General features: G+C 42.3%; 1 protein-coding gene across 3 annotated transcripts in view; it reads right to left on the bottom strand.

The window, feature by feature from the left end:
* Positions 1–15,519, bottom strand: part of DIP2C (DIP2 acetate--CoA ligase C (putative)) — a 402,614-nt gene that overhangs the window by 49,701 nt on the left and 337,394 nt on the right. For all 3 annotated transcript variants that reach the window (XR_015768806.1, XM_088025832.1, XM_088025833.1), the window contains 2 exons: positions 15,338–15,447; positions 5,320–5,450 (listed from right to left, as the gene is read on the bottom strand). Coding sequence is in view for 2 of the 3 variants with exons in the window: in XM_088025832.1 (XP_087881958.1) it covers positions 5,320–5,450; positions 15,338–15,447 (241 nt within the window). In the remaining variant the exon portion in view is untranslated. The remainder of the gene's footprint in view (positions 1–5,319; positions 5,451–15,337; positions 15,448–15,519) is intronic.

The following is a 15,519-nucleotide window of genomic DNA, read 5'->3' as shown; positions in this document are numbered from 1 at the left end:
TGTGCAAATACAAAACGAATGTTCACGAAAACATCCTGCAAAGCACAAGAGAACTATAGGACTCTTGTTCAGTGACTGCCTTTTTGAGCGCTCACCTGAAACCTCTAGACGCTATGAGGCAATATATAGGGTTCTCTCAAAGCTGCTACATTCACAAAATGTAGGAAACGCAGGGTCGCTTTTATAAAAATGTACATTTTCTTTGGAGGAATGTCTAATCAAGTCCTTTGTCCATTTTTTTGATGTGATCTCTATGCCCAACATGGGGCTTGACCTCAGGACCCTGAGATGTCGCTTGCTCAACCGATCCATTTTTTTTTCCATTGGTTTTTATTGCATTAATGATGGAGGAATCTTAAACCCCTATAGGTTAAAAACCAAAATTCAGAAAGTGTGAAAAGTCATCCAGTTGTGAGTAATTTGATGTTAGTGCTGCACACACATGTTGTGATGGGACATCATAATGGTGCACTGCTTTTTCTTTTGTTTAATTGCTTAATGTATAAGCCAGGAAGGTTAATCAATCTGATCACCTTTGAAGGAATAGCAGAAGTAGTTGAAGAAAACGCCGTATGCCAGTCGCTATTTACGCACACGCTGTATGAAATACACTCAAGCACCTCAAAGCACACCTCAAGCTGTTCTGAAAAATAGTCTATTTAAAAAAAGAAAAACATGGCTGACTAGGAGGAAAAAGAAGACATTGTGGTAACATAAAATTTCACAACTGTAGTTCAGTGATTTCAGCTTACTAACCTGAGAAAACATACAAACCCTCAGAACTTGGGCACTTGGAGCAAGGCAGACGCATGGCTCCCTATAACACACGTACCCTGTGGTGGGCAGGTTACTGTCTGCCCTGTGTGCCTGTTACCCCGATGACAGGCTGTTTTCTTTTTTTAAAAGAGTTTTATTTAGGTATAACGTGCATACCATAAAATCCACCCCATGAAAGGATCTTTACTAAATTTGCCGAGTTGTATCCTTATCACCACAATGTAGTTCTAGAACATTTCCAGCCCACCTGTGCCCCACCGTGCTCCGACCCCAGCCCCAATCAACCACTACTCTACTTTCTGTCTCTGCAGGAGCTGCCTTTCCCAGACATTTCATATAAATGGCATCCTACGATACAGTCACGGAACATGTGGTCTTTTGCATCTGGCTTCTTTCTCTTCGTGAGCTGTTTCTGAAGTTTATCTGCATTGCAGCTGTATTGCGTTGTATGGATATGAACAAACACTGTTCATCCTGGTCGACCTGTGGATTTGTCTTTTTCTTGCTTGCGTGCTTTTATGAAGGCTGCTAGGGACATTTCATACATCAAGGCTTCCGGTGATTTCCCTTTGCTTTGGCAGATGCTTTGGCTGATGCCTATGAGCAGAACTGCTGGGTCAGACTGTGAATTTATGTTTAATTTTTAAGAACGTGCCCAACTGTGGTTTCACCATTTCACATTCTCATCAACAATGTAGGAGAATTCCAGTTTCTGCACATCCTTGGTTATTGTTGCTTTGTGGTACAGTTTTGAAACCAGAAAATACAAGTTCCCCAACCTTGTTACTTTCAGGGGTTTGTGGCTATATCTGCTCCAGTGGGTATGAAGTGTTATCTCACTGGTTTTAATTTGCATTTCCCTAAACAATGTTAAGCATCTTTTCATGTGCTTATAAGTCATTTGTGTATTTTTAGTGAACTGTCTATTCAAATCTGTTGCCCATTTTTAAATCATGTTGTGTGTCTCCTTCTTCTTGAGTTTTGAGAGTTCGTTTTATATTTGGTCGGAGGGACTCTATCAGGATATGATGTGCATATATTTTTCCCCAGTCTGTGGCTTGTATTTCCAACTTTCTTAATAGTGTTGCTTGATGTGCCCACATTTTTAGTTTTATTGGAGCAGCATCTGTCAATATTTCTTTTATGTATTGTACCTCTGGTACCGTATCTAAGAACTCTGCCTAGCTCAAGATTATAAAGACTAATATCCTCTGTCTCCTTCTAAAAGTCTTATTTCCTACATTAATGTCTGCAACCTACTGTGAATTTATTTACATGATGCAACGTAAAAGTTTAATCTTTTTGCAGGAGAACGACCAACATTCCCAAGCATCATTCATTGAAAATACTACCCTTTTATCATTGAGCTGCCGTGGTACCTTTGTTGAGAAATGAAGTGACTACATGTAAGAGGTCACCACAGTTTCTGCACTCCCAATTCTGTTTCACTGGCTCTTTTTTCTGCATCTACCTTCCTACTACCTTTACGTTAGCCCAGCCCTGGCCTGGTTATCACATAAATGTTGAAACTGGGAAGTCTGAGTTTTCCAACTTTGTTATTCTACTCTAAAATTGTTTTGGATATTGTGTGTTGTTTTTTTTTTAATTTTAGTATAAAGTTGTCCATTTCTGCTAAAAAAAAAAAATCCCTGCTGAGATTTTGACAGGAATTACATCAAATCTCTAGATCTATTTTCAGAGAATTTCTATTTTAATAATATTAAAACTTCTAACCCATGAATATCAATGACTGGAAATGCTTTTTAAGACATATTTGATTTTAAGACTATTTTGAAACAATTCTGTTAATATCATGATTCTCAGAGAAATAATCCTCTATTTTATGACTGAAGGGGAACTTTAGGATGGAGACACAAGAAGTTGTATTAAAGTTTTTAGAAATGTTGAAACCATTGTAAAGTTACAGAAAAGTTTTAAGTAGAAATAGCTTTTTCCCCTCTTGAATCACTTGAGGATGGGTCAGTGACCTGATGATGCCCCATCAACCCAAAATACATCAGCAGGTATTTCCAGGAAGCAAGTTTGTATTTCTCCATATGGCCAACTAAGACGTCAAATCAGGAAACATACATTTCTTCCACTGAAGCCTCGGACCCTCTTCACGTTTGCCGGTGGTCCTGATGGTGACTTTTACAGAGAAAGGAGACCGTTGGGAGACACATGCACAGACACCATCAGCCCGCCCGCTGGGTCCTCAGGGCTTGTGTGACTCTGTGACCCTGGCGTTCGTGGTCACAGACAGCAGCTACGGGCATCCCTCAGTCTGGGTCTGATGCTCCCTGGACTCAGTGGTTCAGGGAAGGGTCTTTGTCAGGAAGACCCTGGACGTGACACTGTTTCCTTCGCTGCAACTCTCTGGGTGACGCACAACGGCCCTGTTTCCCTGCCGTGAAGGTTCTCTCCTCCCCTTTATAACAACTATTTTCTAGATGTCTACTCTATCAATCAAGCTTTCAATTTGTCCGTCTGTCTGAATAGTGAGATAATTTCCTATTTTATCCAGTCTTACCTATCATAATCTTTATTTTGATGCTGAAATCCCCCCAATTTGACGAGTGGGAGGCCCTCCAAAGGACATGTCACCCTCCTACCACGTGCGCTTTTTCGCACAAAAAGACATTCAGGTTCACCTTGTACATTTCCTGTACCAGCCCTGAAATCGGCCATTTCTTGAGTGAACACTAGCTCATCTGAGAGACTACTGGTATCCACAGTATTGACAGGTGCGGGGCATTCTCATCACTCCTGGGGTAGATGCTCCCAGGTCCAGTTTTTAAGCAAGTTTGTCTGGATCTGTTTCTACAGAGGGCTTCAGAAGGAAGTTTAGAGTTCTTATGTGTTTATTTCAGCATTGCAGAGGCAATCAACAGAACACTGTAATTTCAGGACTTCGGAACGAATTTGCAGGAAAGATGCTCATTAGGCAGAGGTTCCTTAGGGCCCCTTTCAAGAGCCCCACCATGTCCCTGTTGCTACTGGTACACGTCAAACACTTACTTTCCCACTGACAGGTAGCCTCTCTGGTGATGTCACGAGGGTTAGGCTCAGCAAGCCCCAGGACGAGAGAGCACTCCATCCACTGGCTTCGGCTCTACTGGTGTCCTTGCCAAGGGACACACAGTCTCCTCCACACACAGTTGGTGGTTCAGGACAGGCTTCCTTCTCAGTTGGCCAAGGGTCACTTGGCCCCTCTACTGGAATGCCATATTCTAAACTATTTCCCAAGAAAAAAATTTACCCACGATACTACTGCATTTTACAGTGAGGCAAAAATCACTGAATATTTTAATTGAATTTGCTCTCTCAAAAAGTTTAATTGTTCTAATTAGAATGAATTGCAAAAACTCATTTTTTTCCAAAAGAAATTTTTTTTTCAAAAATACAGGACTGGATTTTAATGCCACTATTAAATATTAGGAATGCCTTAGAAGAATTGTTTTCCGAAGTGTATTTCAAGACATGAGGGAAGACATTACAGACTATTAAGAAGAAAGGAAATCGTAACGACTTTCAAATGGTATCATCTCAGTTTTATACCTATATTAAGGCATAGTCACAAAACCGTATGCATACTTAATGGTTTATGGTGAAATCACATTGTTTGGTGATTGTTTTAAAATGCCGAATGGAACACTGGGGCAGAAAAAACCGGAAGGAGAGATGAAACAGAACCATCCAAACGTGGTCTGTGGGGAGCCGGATGGTGGGCACTGTGTGTACTATGGCATTCTCCATACACTTACAGAAGCTTGAAGTGTTAACAATAAATAGTATGCTACCTTCCAAACCAAACTCTGGAAGACTATATGCAAAATGCTAATGGTGAGTATTTCCTGGTGTCACGAGGTGGTATGGTCATTGAAGTCTTCATGTTCTTCATGCTATTTTGTACTCCCTAAAGTTTCTACAGTGAACACGTATGTATAGTCCGAAGAAATGCCAATACATCTCCATGTGTTCACTGTCTCTGCAGACCCTTGCTGAACCTGCTACCGGCTGGCACTGGTGGGGTTGGGGCTGGGGGGCCGGACTGTGGCGGGGCGGGCGGGGTTCTCACAGGGAACTCCCTGCCTTCCTGCAGCTGAAGTTCCTCCCACCCACGAGGGAGAGGCCTGAAGCAGGAGGGAGCCTGAAGTGCCCACCAATTTAATACACATTCCAGGGTGGGTAATGGTTAGGATTTAAAGGCGAAGAACCAAAGGCTCAGCCTGGCGTCCACACTTAGAAACAGGGGTCCCCACTGGACAGCCTCCCAGAATGAGCCCAGAGTCTGTGGTCTCTGCGGGGCTCAGCAAATGCTGAGGAGCGTGGATAGTACCGCGATGTGCCTGCTGTTCCCAGATCGCGGGGCTGAGGAGGGACGGGACAGCGACCCATCTGTGACTGAGCCGCGGCCAGCCCCTCGGGAGGTGGCAACCCCCGCCCCCCGCCAGAAACTGGCATCCCCTCTGCAAATGGTCTAGAAAGGGGGTGCATGACTGATTTGGTCATCATTGCAAAGATGTTCAAGAGGATACTCACCTACAGAGGCACCACAGGACAAACCCAAGTCCACAGTAAGGGTCCAAGCAGATGGCCACTTCTCGAGAGGGGTAGAGCTCACACTGCAGCTTAATGGAACGGCAGAAGGCACTGGTGGCTGCATGAGACATCTGTAAGACAGCAAGGCCACCCTCAGGCCACACAGCCTGGCCTCCAGCACCCCAAAGGGACTGCAGGAAGCGGACAATTGGGCTACAGTTCCTGTCAGTGCTCCCATTTTCAACGACTAAACCACACGCAGCACGTTCCCGCAGCTGAAGTAACCATGTCCTGCAATGCCACTGCACTGTGAAGAAGGTGGGGACCCCCCAGGGCTCGGGGCCCCTCGCCGGGTCGGGACTGCGTCTGACCTCCACGTGCCTGTCATGCGATAGGGCCGGTGGGGCACGGTGGACGGACATCCCGTGTCAGTGATCAGGAAACCAGGCTCAGAGAAGGCGGCTTGCTGACAGTCACGTGCCCCAGCAACCCCGCTCCCTGCACGACCAAGGTGACAGAAGGGGGGCGCCCACAGCCAGAATCTAACGTGAGTGACTGTAAAATACTGTAAAACGTGTCTAATAAAAATCAGTTTTCTCACAGAAGCTCTCTAGCCAAGCCAACCTGAGAGGGGAAGGAAAACTTTTCCGAGTTCACGGTTTTAAACATGTCTGCAGTGCATCTGAAGCCGATGTCCCCTAGAGCTGAACTGTGGGAGGGGCGGGAGTGAGCACCCTCACACGCAGGCAAACCCCGCCAAATGTTTGGGAAAAGCACCGTTAGCCACCCCAGCAACAGAGGAGAGAAGCCGGGAGTGGGGGACACTTGTGTCGTGAACGTGGGAGCACTGTTAGACGCTCTGGCTGGCAGGTTTCATGTGGGTACTTCACGGAATTCACAAAAGGTAATACAGACTTACCCCAGAATCTAACACACAAGTGGTTCCTTTTAGCTTGCTGTTAAAGCCACAATATTTGCTTAAAGAAGAAACAATGCTGGATTTATGAAACATTCCTTCAACCTCCTACCTGCTGGATGGGGAGTGAGTAAAATCCTAAATTACCAACATTCTCACTAAAATGAACCCTTCCTGAACCCCTAGCTTTGTGCAGGTACTGTTTGTAGCAAGAGCAGAGTTCTTCAGCTCAGCTCAGCAAATATTCATTATATTAATTGAGGACATGCTATGTATCAGGCTTTGTATTATGTGCTCTGGAAATAAAAAAGAATAAAACACAGCCTCAAACCCCAGGAGCTTGTGAGCCAGTGGGAAATTGAGAGAGAACTCTGTTAACTGCGGGGCCCGTGAGCATTTTGACAACATATATGGTGAGCAGAGAATGGGTTCTCCCATCGCCCTGGGGCTCATAGAGGGCTCTGGGTCTTAAGGGCGAGTAAGCATGAACAGATCTCATCAAAGTGACAAGAACAGAGACAGATTAAGAAAAAAGCAACCAGGAAAGCTGAAGATCTCATGTCCAAGCTCACAGCAATCCTGGACCCTATCAACATCACAGACCCATAGCCCAAGTTGGAAGAAAAATGCCCAATTCTTATGAAGACAGACTTATACCTGGATAAGGAATTAGTTTTCCATAAGCCCCAAACAACAAGCTCTCATGCTCTACTCTGAAAGAGACACTGAGAGCAGACGTCAGTTGGAGGACTCAGGGATGAGGGCACCTGTATTTATTTTTAGGATGCATCTTAGGACTTCTCTTGGGAAGGGTTACTTTCGAGTGCAGTATGACTTTGCCTGATGATGAACTAAGTGTCCATGGTTTGGGCAAACATCAGCGGCACACCCCACCAGAGAGTGAGCACCCTCGGTGGAAGGGAGAGCCACCACGGTTCTAAAACATCCTGTGTAGAGGCCCAGAGGGCAACTGATCTGAAGGAAACAGCAGATGCTGTATGGGTCCCCCCACATGACGTCCTCGTGGACATCGAACAAATGTGTGTCCAGGAGCTACCAGGAACTGTCAGAGTTCAAATTACACTTTTGAAGAGTTAGTATTATAAAACTTAAATTGAACATAAAACACATACTCATGGGTCTTACACTAAATCAGACATTATACAGTACCCATTATGGAGAAAAACGGTTTACTGGGTAAACTTCTTTCTCTCAACTTTTGGTATTTCACTGAAGGCTTAATGACATTTTGGTCCAAAAGCTGAAAGTGTATTAACATTTCCAAAAAACATGGTGACAAGTGCAAACAAAGAGGTAGAAGGAATTTCCATCAGGACAGACTATAAACCAGATGATTTCAGCTCAGTTTGTTCCTCTCAGTGCTGAAGGCATATGGGTTTTCATTAAATGACATCACAGTAGGTTTCACATCAGGTACTCGTCAAACAAATTAAATGTCAGAAGTTTAATAAAAACTTCCATAAATTTGAGGGGTGCGTGGGTGGCTCAGTCGGTTAATCAGCTGACTCTTGGTTTCGGGTCAGGTTGTGATCTCAGGGTCATGAGATCGAGCCCCACATAGGGACCCAGGCTGAGCACAGAGTCTGCTTGAGATTCTTTCTCTCCCTCTACCCCTCTCCCCCCGCCTTGCACGCACTCTTTCGCTCTCTAAAATAAATAAATCTTTAAAAAAGAAAGCTTTCATAAGTTTGAGAGAAAGTCTAGTTACTCCTCTCTCTGGGATTCCTAGGGTTTATACTTATATTGAGTGGAATCACCATGAAGTAATAGCATAGATCGCTTTATCTGTTTCAAGCAGAAGTATCTTTATCGAATCAAGATGTAACATTATAGCCTCCACCTCTGTAGAAAACGGTAGGATCCAAGTGTGTGTTTCCCTTCAGCTATGACCAGAGGCGACTCAAGGCCACCTTCAGCACTGTGGCAAGTCAGTTATCCTGGTCTGAAAAGAAATCTGTACTCCAAAAGGCTTTTGAAGGGGCACCTGGGTGGCACAGTCGGTTAAGTGACAGACTCTTGATTTCGGCTCAGGTCATGATCTCAGGGTCGTGAGATCAAGCCCCAGGTTGAGCTCTGCTCAGTGTGGAGCCTCCTTGAGATTGTCTCTCCCCCCTCCCTGCTGATGCATGCTCTCTCTCTCTCAAACAAGTAAGTCTTCAAAAGGCTTTTGAAGAATTATTTTATTTTATATTCCACTTTATTTGGTGGATCAGATTCTACTGAAAAGCAAAGGAGAGGATTCTGGGAAGACGGTCTCCATAGCAACCAGACAACAATTATGTGGGCAGAAAATGATGCAACTATTTGGAGCTCTGGAGTTTGTTAAGGTTTTTAACTTCCAGAGGAAGGCTTGGGCAATGGCAATTAATTTTGGAAAAATTAAGACATTCCCATTGAAGAAAAAGTTGTGGGCACTCCTGACATTTAGATCTGCCATGAAAGGCTCAAGGGAGTCCTATAGGTTGAAACAGAAAGACACCAGATGCAACTTGAAGTCACTGAATAAATTAAGATCTCAGTAAAGGTAAATACAAGGCAATTATAAAGCTAGTGTAATCCTGGGGCACTTGGGTAGCTCAGCTGGGTAAGCCTCTGACTCCTGATTTCAGCTCAGGTCATGATCTCAGGGTCGTAAGATTCAGCCCCGTGTTGGGCTCCACGCTCAGCAGGGAGTCAGCCTGAGATTCTCTCCCTCTGCCCCTTCCCTCACTTGCTCTCTCTCCCCCCACTTCTAAAATAAATAAACAAGTCTTGAAAAAGCTACTATAATCACAGCAATACTTTATAACTCTACCCTTCATTTTCTACGTGATTTAAGAGAATAATACGGTAAAACAAAACAATTATCAGTCGAAAAACTGTTACTGTAACTTTGGGTTTAAATTCCACTTTTTTTCCCTACATAACTTAAGAGACCAATGCATTTAAAAGAATTATTACTACATATTTTGGGCCCCACAGTGTATAAAGATATAACTTTGTGAATCAGCAACTGAGAGAGGTAGAGATGGAGCAGTTTTTTATGTCCCTGAAATTAAGTAGGGATAATCCAAACTGGAGAATTACATCTGTAGGCTGCCCAACCCAATCCCCATGGTCACCTCAAAGACAAAACCTGCAGAATATATATGAAAGGAAATGAGAAAGGAATTTGAATGTTTCAGTACAAAAAATCAACTAAGCACAAAACAAGATAGTAATGCAGGAAATGAGTAACAGAAAGGTTGTAAGACATATAGAAAATAATGAGCAAGATGACAGAAGTCCCTTCTTTTTAAAAAAAAAAATCATCTGAGAGAGCGAGCGAGAGTGTGAGTAAGGGGAGGGGCAGAGGGAGAGTGCCGAGCTGAGCGGGGAGCTCGACACAGGGCTAGATTTCACGACCCTGAGATCATGGCCTGAGCCAGAATAAAGAGTCAGACACTTAATCGACTGCACCACCCAGGTACCTCACAGAAGTCCCTTCTTACCAGTAATTAGTGCAATGTAAACAGATTAAATCTCCAAAGACAGAAATTGGCAGAGTGAATAAAATACATAAAATACCATATGGTGCCTACAAGAGACTCATTTTATCTATTTTTTATTTATTTTTTAAAAAGATTTATTTATTTGAGAGAGAGAGTGAGAGAGCAAGAGAGAGAAAGAGAGAGCAAGCATGCAGAGGTGGGGGGCAGGGGGAGAGGGAGACAGAAACTCCAAGCAGACTTTGTGTTCTGTGTGGAGCCTGACACGGGGCTTGATCTCATGACCCTGAGACCACGACCCCAGTCAAAACAGAGTTGGATCCCCAGCCAACTGTGCCACCCAGGCACCCCCAAGAGATTCATTTTAGATCAAAAGACACAAGTAATTTGAAAGAGAAAGAATGGATAAAGACATTCCATGCAAACAGTAACCAAAAGAGAGCAGAAGTAGTTAAACTAATATCAGACATACAGACTTCCAGAAAGGTTGTAAGAGACAGAGAGGGGCATTACATATTAACAAAGGGTTCGGTACAGCAAGAAGATTTAACAATTATAAACAACTACACACCCGACAACAGTCAAAACAGATGAATCAAAAATGGACAAAACTAAAAGGAGAAATTGACGTTTCTTCAGTGACAGAGACTTCAATACCCTACTCTCGATAATAGTTAGAACAACAAAAAGAAGACACGTAAAAAAAAAAAAAAGAGGGGTGCCTGAGTGGTGCAGTCATTAAGCATCTGCCTTCGGCTCAGGTCATGATCCCAGGGTCCTGGGATCGAGCCCTGCATCGGGCTCCCTGCTCCGCGGGAAGCCTGCTTCTCCCTCTCCCACACCCCCTGCTTGTGTTTCCTCTCTCGTTGTGTCTGTCAAATAAATAAATAAAAATCTTAAAAAAAAAAAGAAAATAGGAGACTGAACACAATAAACCAAAGAGATCTGAGGGACAGGGAGAACACTCAATCACAATGGAATACACACTCTTCTCAAGAGCACTTGGGTCATATTCCAGGATAGACCATATTTTAGGCCGCAAATTAAGTCTCAATAGATTTAAAAAGATAGATACCATATGCAGTATCTTCTCCAACCACAACAGGATGAAATTAGGAATTAGTAACAGAAGGAAAACTGGAAAACCCAAACAGAAGGAAAACTGGAAAACCCACAATTAAAAAAAATGTACTCTTAAATAACCACAAGGAAAATCATAAAATACTTAGACACAAATGCAAATGAAAATACAACATACCAAAGCTTACAGGACACAGCAAAATCAATGTTAATGCAGAAATTTATATAAACAGGTTAAAAACAAGACAGATCTCATGTCAACAACCTAACTTCACAACTTAAGGAATGAGAGACAAAAGAACAGACTAAACCCAAAGCTAGCAACAGGAAGGAAATAAAGATTAGAACGGAGGTAAGCAAATAGAGAGTGGAGAAGTAGTAATCACTGAAAGCAAAAGTTGGTTCTTTGAAATAATCAACAAAACACACAAACCTTTAGCTAGATGGACTAAGAAAAAAGGAAGGAACACTCAAATTACTAAAATCTGAAATGAAAGTTGGGACATTTACTATAGATTCTACAGAAATAAAATTAATTATGAGAGTACTATGAACAACTGTACACCAACACACTGCACAACCTATATGAAATGGAGAAATTACATTTCATGGAAACTGAAACACAAATTATCAAGAAGGAACACAAAACTTACAAAGACTAAATCACGAAGAATAAAAAGTCTGAATAAACTTACAAACAGTAAGATCAAATCAGTAAAGAAGATTTCCCAACAAAGAAAAGCCCTACACCTGATGACTTCACTGCTAAAATGAACCAAACATTTAAAGATGAACTAATACCAGGGCACCTGGGTGGCTCAGACGGTTGAGCATCTGACTCTTGATTTCAGCTCAGGTCATGATCTCAGGGTTGTGAGATCAAGCCCTGAGTCAGGCTCCATCCTCAGTGGGGAGACTGCTTGGGATTCTCTTTCTCCCTCTTCCTTTGCCCTTCCCCCCAAGATGCACACATACTCTCTCTCTAAAATAAATAAATCTTTTTTTAAAAAAAGAACCAATACCAGTCCTTCTCAAACTTTTCCAAAAAACTGAAAAGAAAGGAACACTTCTTAACTCATTCTTTGAGGTCAGCATAACCCTGATACCAAAGCCAAAGACACTATAAAAACAGAGGTCTACAGACAAATATCCCTGCTGAACACTGATGCGAAAATCCTCAACAAAGTACTAACCCAATTTGGTAGCATATTAAAAGGCTTATATGTCAGTGGGATTTATTCCTGGAAGGCAATGTTGGCTCTACATATGAAAAATCAATCAGTAGGGGCACCTGGCTGGCTCAGTTGGAGAAGCATATGACTCCTGGTCTCAGGGTTATGAGTTTGAGCCCCATATTGGGTGTAAAGATTACTTAAAAATAAAATCTTTTAAAAAATCAATCAATATATCACATTAAAAGAATGAAGGGAAAAAACCCGTATGACATCTCAATTGATGTAAAAAAAAAAAAGCATCTGATAAAATTCAACAACCTTTTATAATAAAAACACTCAATAGACTAGGAATAGAAAAAAAAGGGCCTCAACATAATAAAAGCCATATATGAAGAACACAGAGAACGTCATACTCAGTCATGAAAAACTCAAAGCTTTACCTCTACAATCAGGAACAAGGCACCCTTTCTAGTCAACATAGTACTAGAAGTTCTAGCCCAAGCAATTAGGTAAGAAAAATAAATACAAAGCATACAGATTGGAAAGATAGAAGTAAAATAATCTCTGTTCACAGATAAAATGAACGTATATATAGAAAACACTAAATATTTCACACAAAAATTATTAAAAATCATAAATTCAGCAAAGTAGCAGGATAAGAAGGCAGCAAGCAAAAATCACTTGCATTTCTATACATTAAATGAAAAATCTGAAGAGGAAATTAAAACAAGTCTATTTATAATAGCATCAAAGCATAAAATGCTTAGGAATCAGGAAGACTTGTACAATGAAAACTACAAAATATTGCCAAAGAAATTGAAGACATAAATAAATAGAAACATAAACCATATTCATAGACATCAATACTACCCTAATACAGACTCAATGCAGTCTCTGGGTGTTATTAGCAACTAATGAATCATTGAACATTATACTAAAAACTAATGATGTACTATATATTGGCTAATTGAATTTAAATAAAAAAATTTCAATGGTATTTTTTGTAGAAGTAGAAAATGCATCAAAAACTTCAAACAGAATCTCAAGAAAATCTGAAAAGCCAAAACAATCTTGAAAAGAAATAGAGGACTCACACTTCCTGATTTACTACAAATATACAGTAGTCAAAACAGTGCAGTACTGGCATAAAAACAGATGCATAGATTAATAGAAGAAAATACAGAGCCTGGAACAAAAAAAAATCCTTGCATTTATGGCCAACTGATTTTTGACAAGGGTGCCAAGACCATTCAATGAGGGAAAAGACAGTCTTCTCAACAAATGGTGCTGAGAAAATTGGGTCTCTGCATGCAAAAGAATGAGGTTGGACCTTTACCTAAAACCACAGAGAAAAATTAACAATTGGGTCAAAGACAGAAATGTAAGACCTAAGATAATACAATTCTTGGAAGAAAACACAATATAAAGCTTTATGACACCGTAGTTAGGCAATGATTTCTTGGATGTGACCGAAGGCATAGGCCAAAAAAAAAAAGACAAAATTGGACTGTACGAAAATTTAAAAATTTTGTGCATCAAAGGACACTATCCACAGAGTAAGAAGGCAATCCACAGAACAGGAGAAAATTCAGGGTTTAATATCCAGAATATGCGGAGAATTTGTAAGACTCAACAACAACAACAACAACAACAAAACAAGCAACTTGATTCAAAGGACTTGGATAGATATTTCTCCAAAGAAGATGTACAAATGGCCATTAATTGCATGAAAAAATGCTTAACATCACTAATCATTAGGAAAGTGCAAATCAAAAAACCACAATGAGATACCACTGCACACTCATTAGAATGGCTACTATTAACAACAACAAAAAAACTAGACAACTCTGAGAGTTGACAAGGATGAGGGGAAGATGAAATGGTATGGCCACCATTGAAAACAGCATGGCGATTCCCTCTCGGGATTAAAATGGAATGGCCATACAACCCCAAATTCCACTTCTTGGCACATACCCAGAAGATGTGAAAGCACTGTGTTAAGAGAGGCTTGCACATCTCTGTTCACAGCAGCATCGCTTACAAGAGCTAACCCTTGGAAGCAGCCCTACTGTTCGCTGACAGATGAACACAAAGGCCAAACATCAATGGAATGTTAACTTAGCCTTAAAAAGGAATTCTGAGCCCCTCAGCAACATGGATGAACCCTGGGACATTACGGTACGTTTAATGAGCCAATTACAAAAGGACAGCACTGCAGGACTCCATCTCTATGGGGTCCCCAGAATTGTCAAAATCCCAGAGACAGAAGGGAGATAGTGGGTGCTGGTGGAGGGGATGGGGGCTCTTGATTAATAGGTAGTGAGTTTCAGTTTCACAAGACGCGGTGAGTTATGGCGGTGGATGGTAGGGATGGCTCCACAACAGTGTGAGTGTTTTTAATGCTCCTGAACCGTATACTTAGGTCGGTTATTAAGGTGAATTTATGTTAAGTGTATTTAACAATTAAAAAAATTGAAAAAAAAAAAGTAGAGAAAGAGAACTGAGGTAAATGACATAAACAGAGGGGTCAGATCCCGAAGGCGGGCCAAGGGCTTCTTGAGGCTACAGAGGATGTACCAGTCCCTTGACAGGGACAATGCCCGAGCCCTGAGGGTCCTCACGAGGTGAAGCACACAGCATGGCGCACCCCTGAACGACACAGGATCGTGGGCGCCGGCCCCCTTGTACACTGGTTTTTTATAGGGCAGGACTGTAAATGTTTCTTCTCTCCCTCGTGACTTTCTCAACAGGATTTTCTTTTCTCCAGCTTACTTTACTGTGAGAGTACGGTATGTAATACATAGAACACACAAAATAGGTGTTAATGGACTGTCTATGTCACTGGTAAGATTTCCAGGAGGCTGTAAGTAGCTAAGTTTTGGGGGACTCAAAAGTCATATGCAGATTTTCGACTGCACAGGGGTGGGGTTGCTCCTAACCGCCCCCCCCCCAGTTGTTCAAGGGTCAACTGCAGCTCCATTCTTTGGTAGAAACAAGGGTCAGTGGTCAGCCAGCCAGGATGGAACCCAAGCTAAAAAGGGAAGAAACCCCAGTGCACCGAGTTTTATAACAGAGCACTGGGATTTGAGAACCAGCAAGGAAGAAAGACATGCAACTCTTTACTAGGGGCTAATGAGGCTGTGTTTACATACAAAAAAACAGTTGGACTGTGTGGAAAGAATCGGCCAGCCTAGGTCACCATGGAAATGGTCACGCATCTTAGAGTCTCAGGAAGGGCAGGGACGCAGCCCTCCCACGTGCCCCTTCAAGTGCCTGCTAGAGTCCCGCTCTACAGAAGAATGTCAAGGGACAGCCCCACGTGGCTCGTAACCACACACCGTGCAGACCATGTTTCTCACCTTCACTCCAGCAAGCATCCCGGTCGTGGACACGCTGAAGTCGAGATAAGCTAGCATGTCTGGGTTGGAAGGTTTGTAGATCTGGGCGGGCCGCTTCTTTGGCAAATCATCTGTAGCAAAATAAAGCCGTTAGCGTACCTGACCCAGTGGGAAAGCAGAGGCACACAAGAACGTCTCTGGCG

Source organism: Eumetopias jubatus, unplaced genomic scaffold (genome assembly GCF_037043125.1).
Source record: "Eumetopias jubatus isolate StellerSeaLion01/CBP00866 unplaced genomic scaffold, mEumJub1_p1.0 scaffold_8, whole genome shotgun sequence".
NCBI lineage: Eukaryota > Metazoa > Chordata > Mammalia > Carnivora > Otariidae > Eumetopias > Eumetopias jubatus.
Note: the sequence above shows the minus strand (reverse complement) of the source record. Positions and strands in the feature narration are given on the sequence as shown.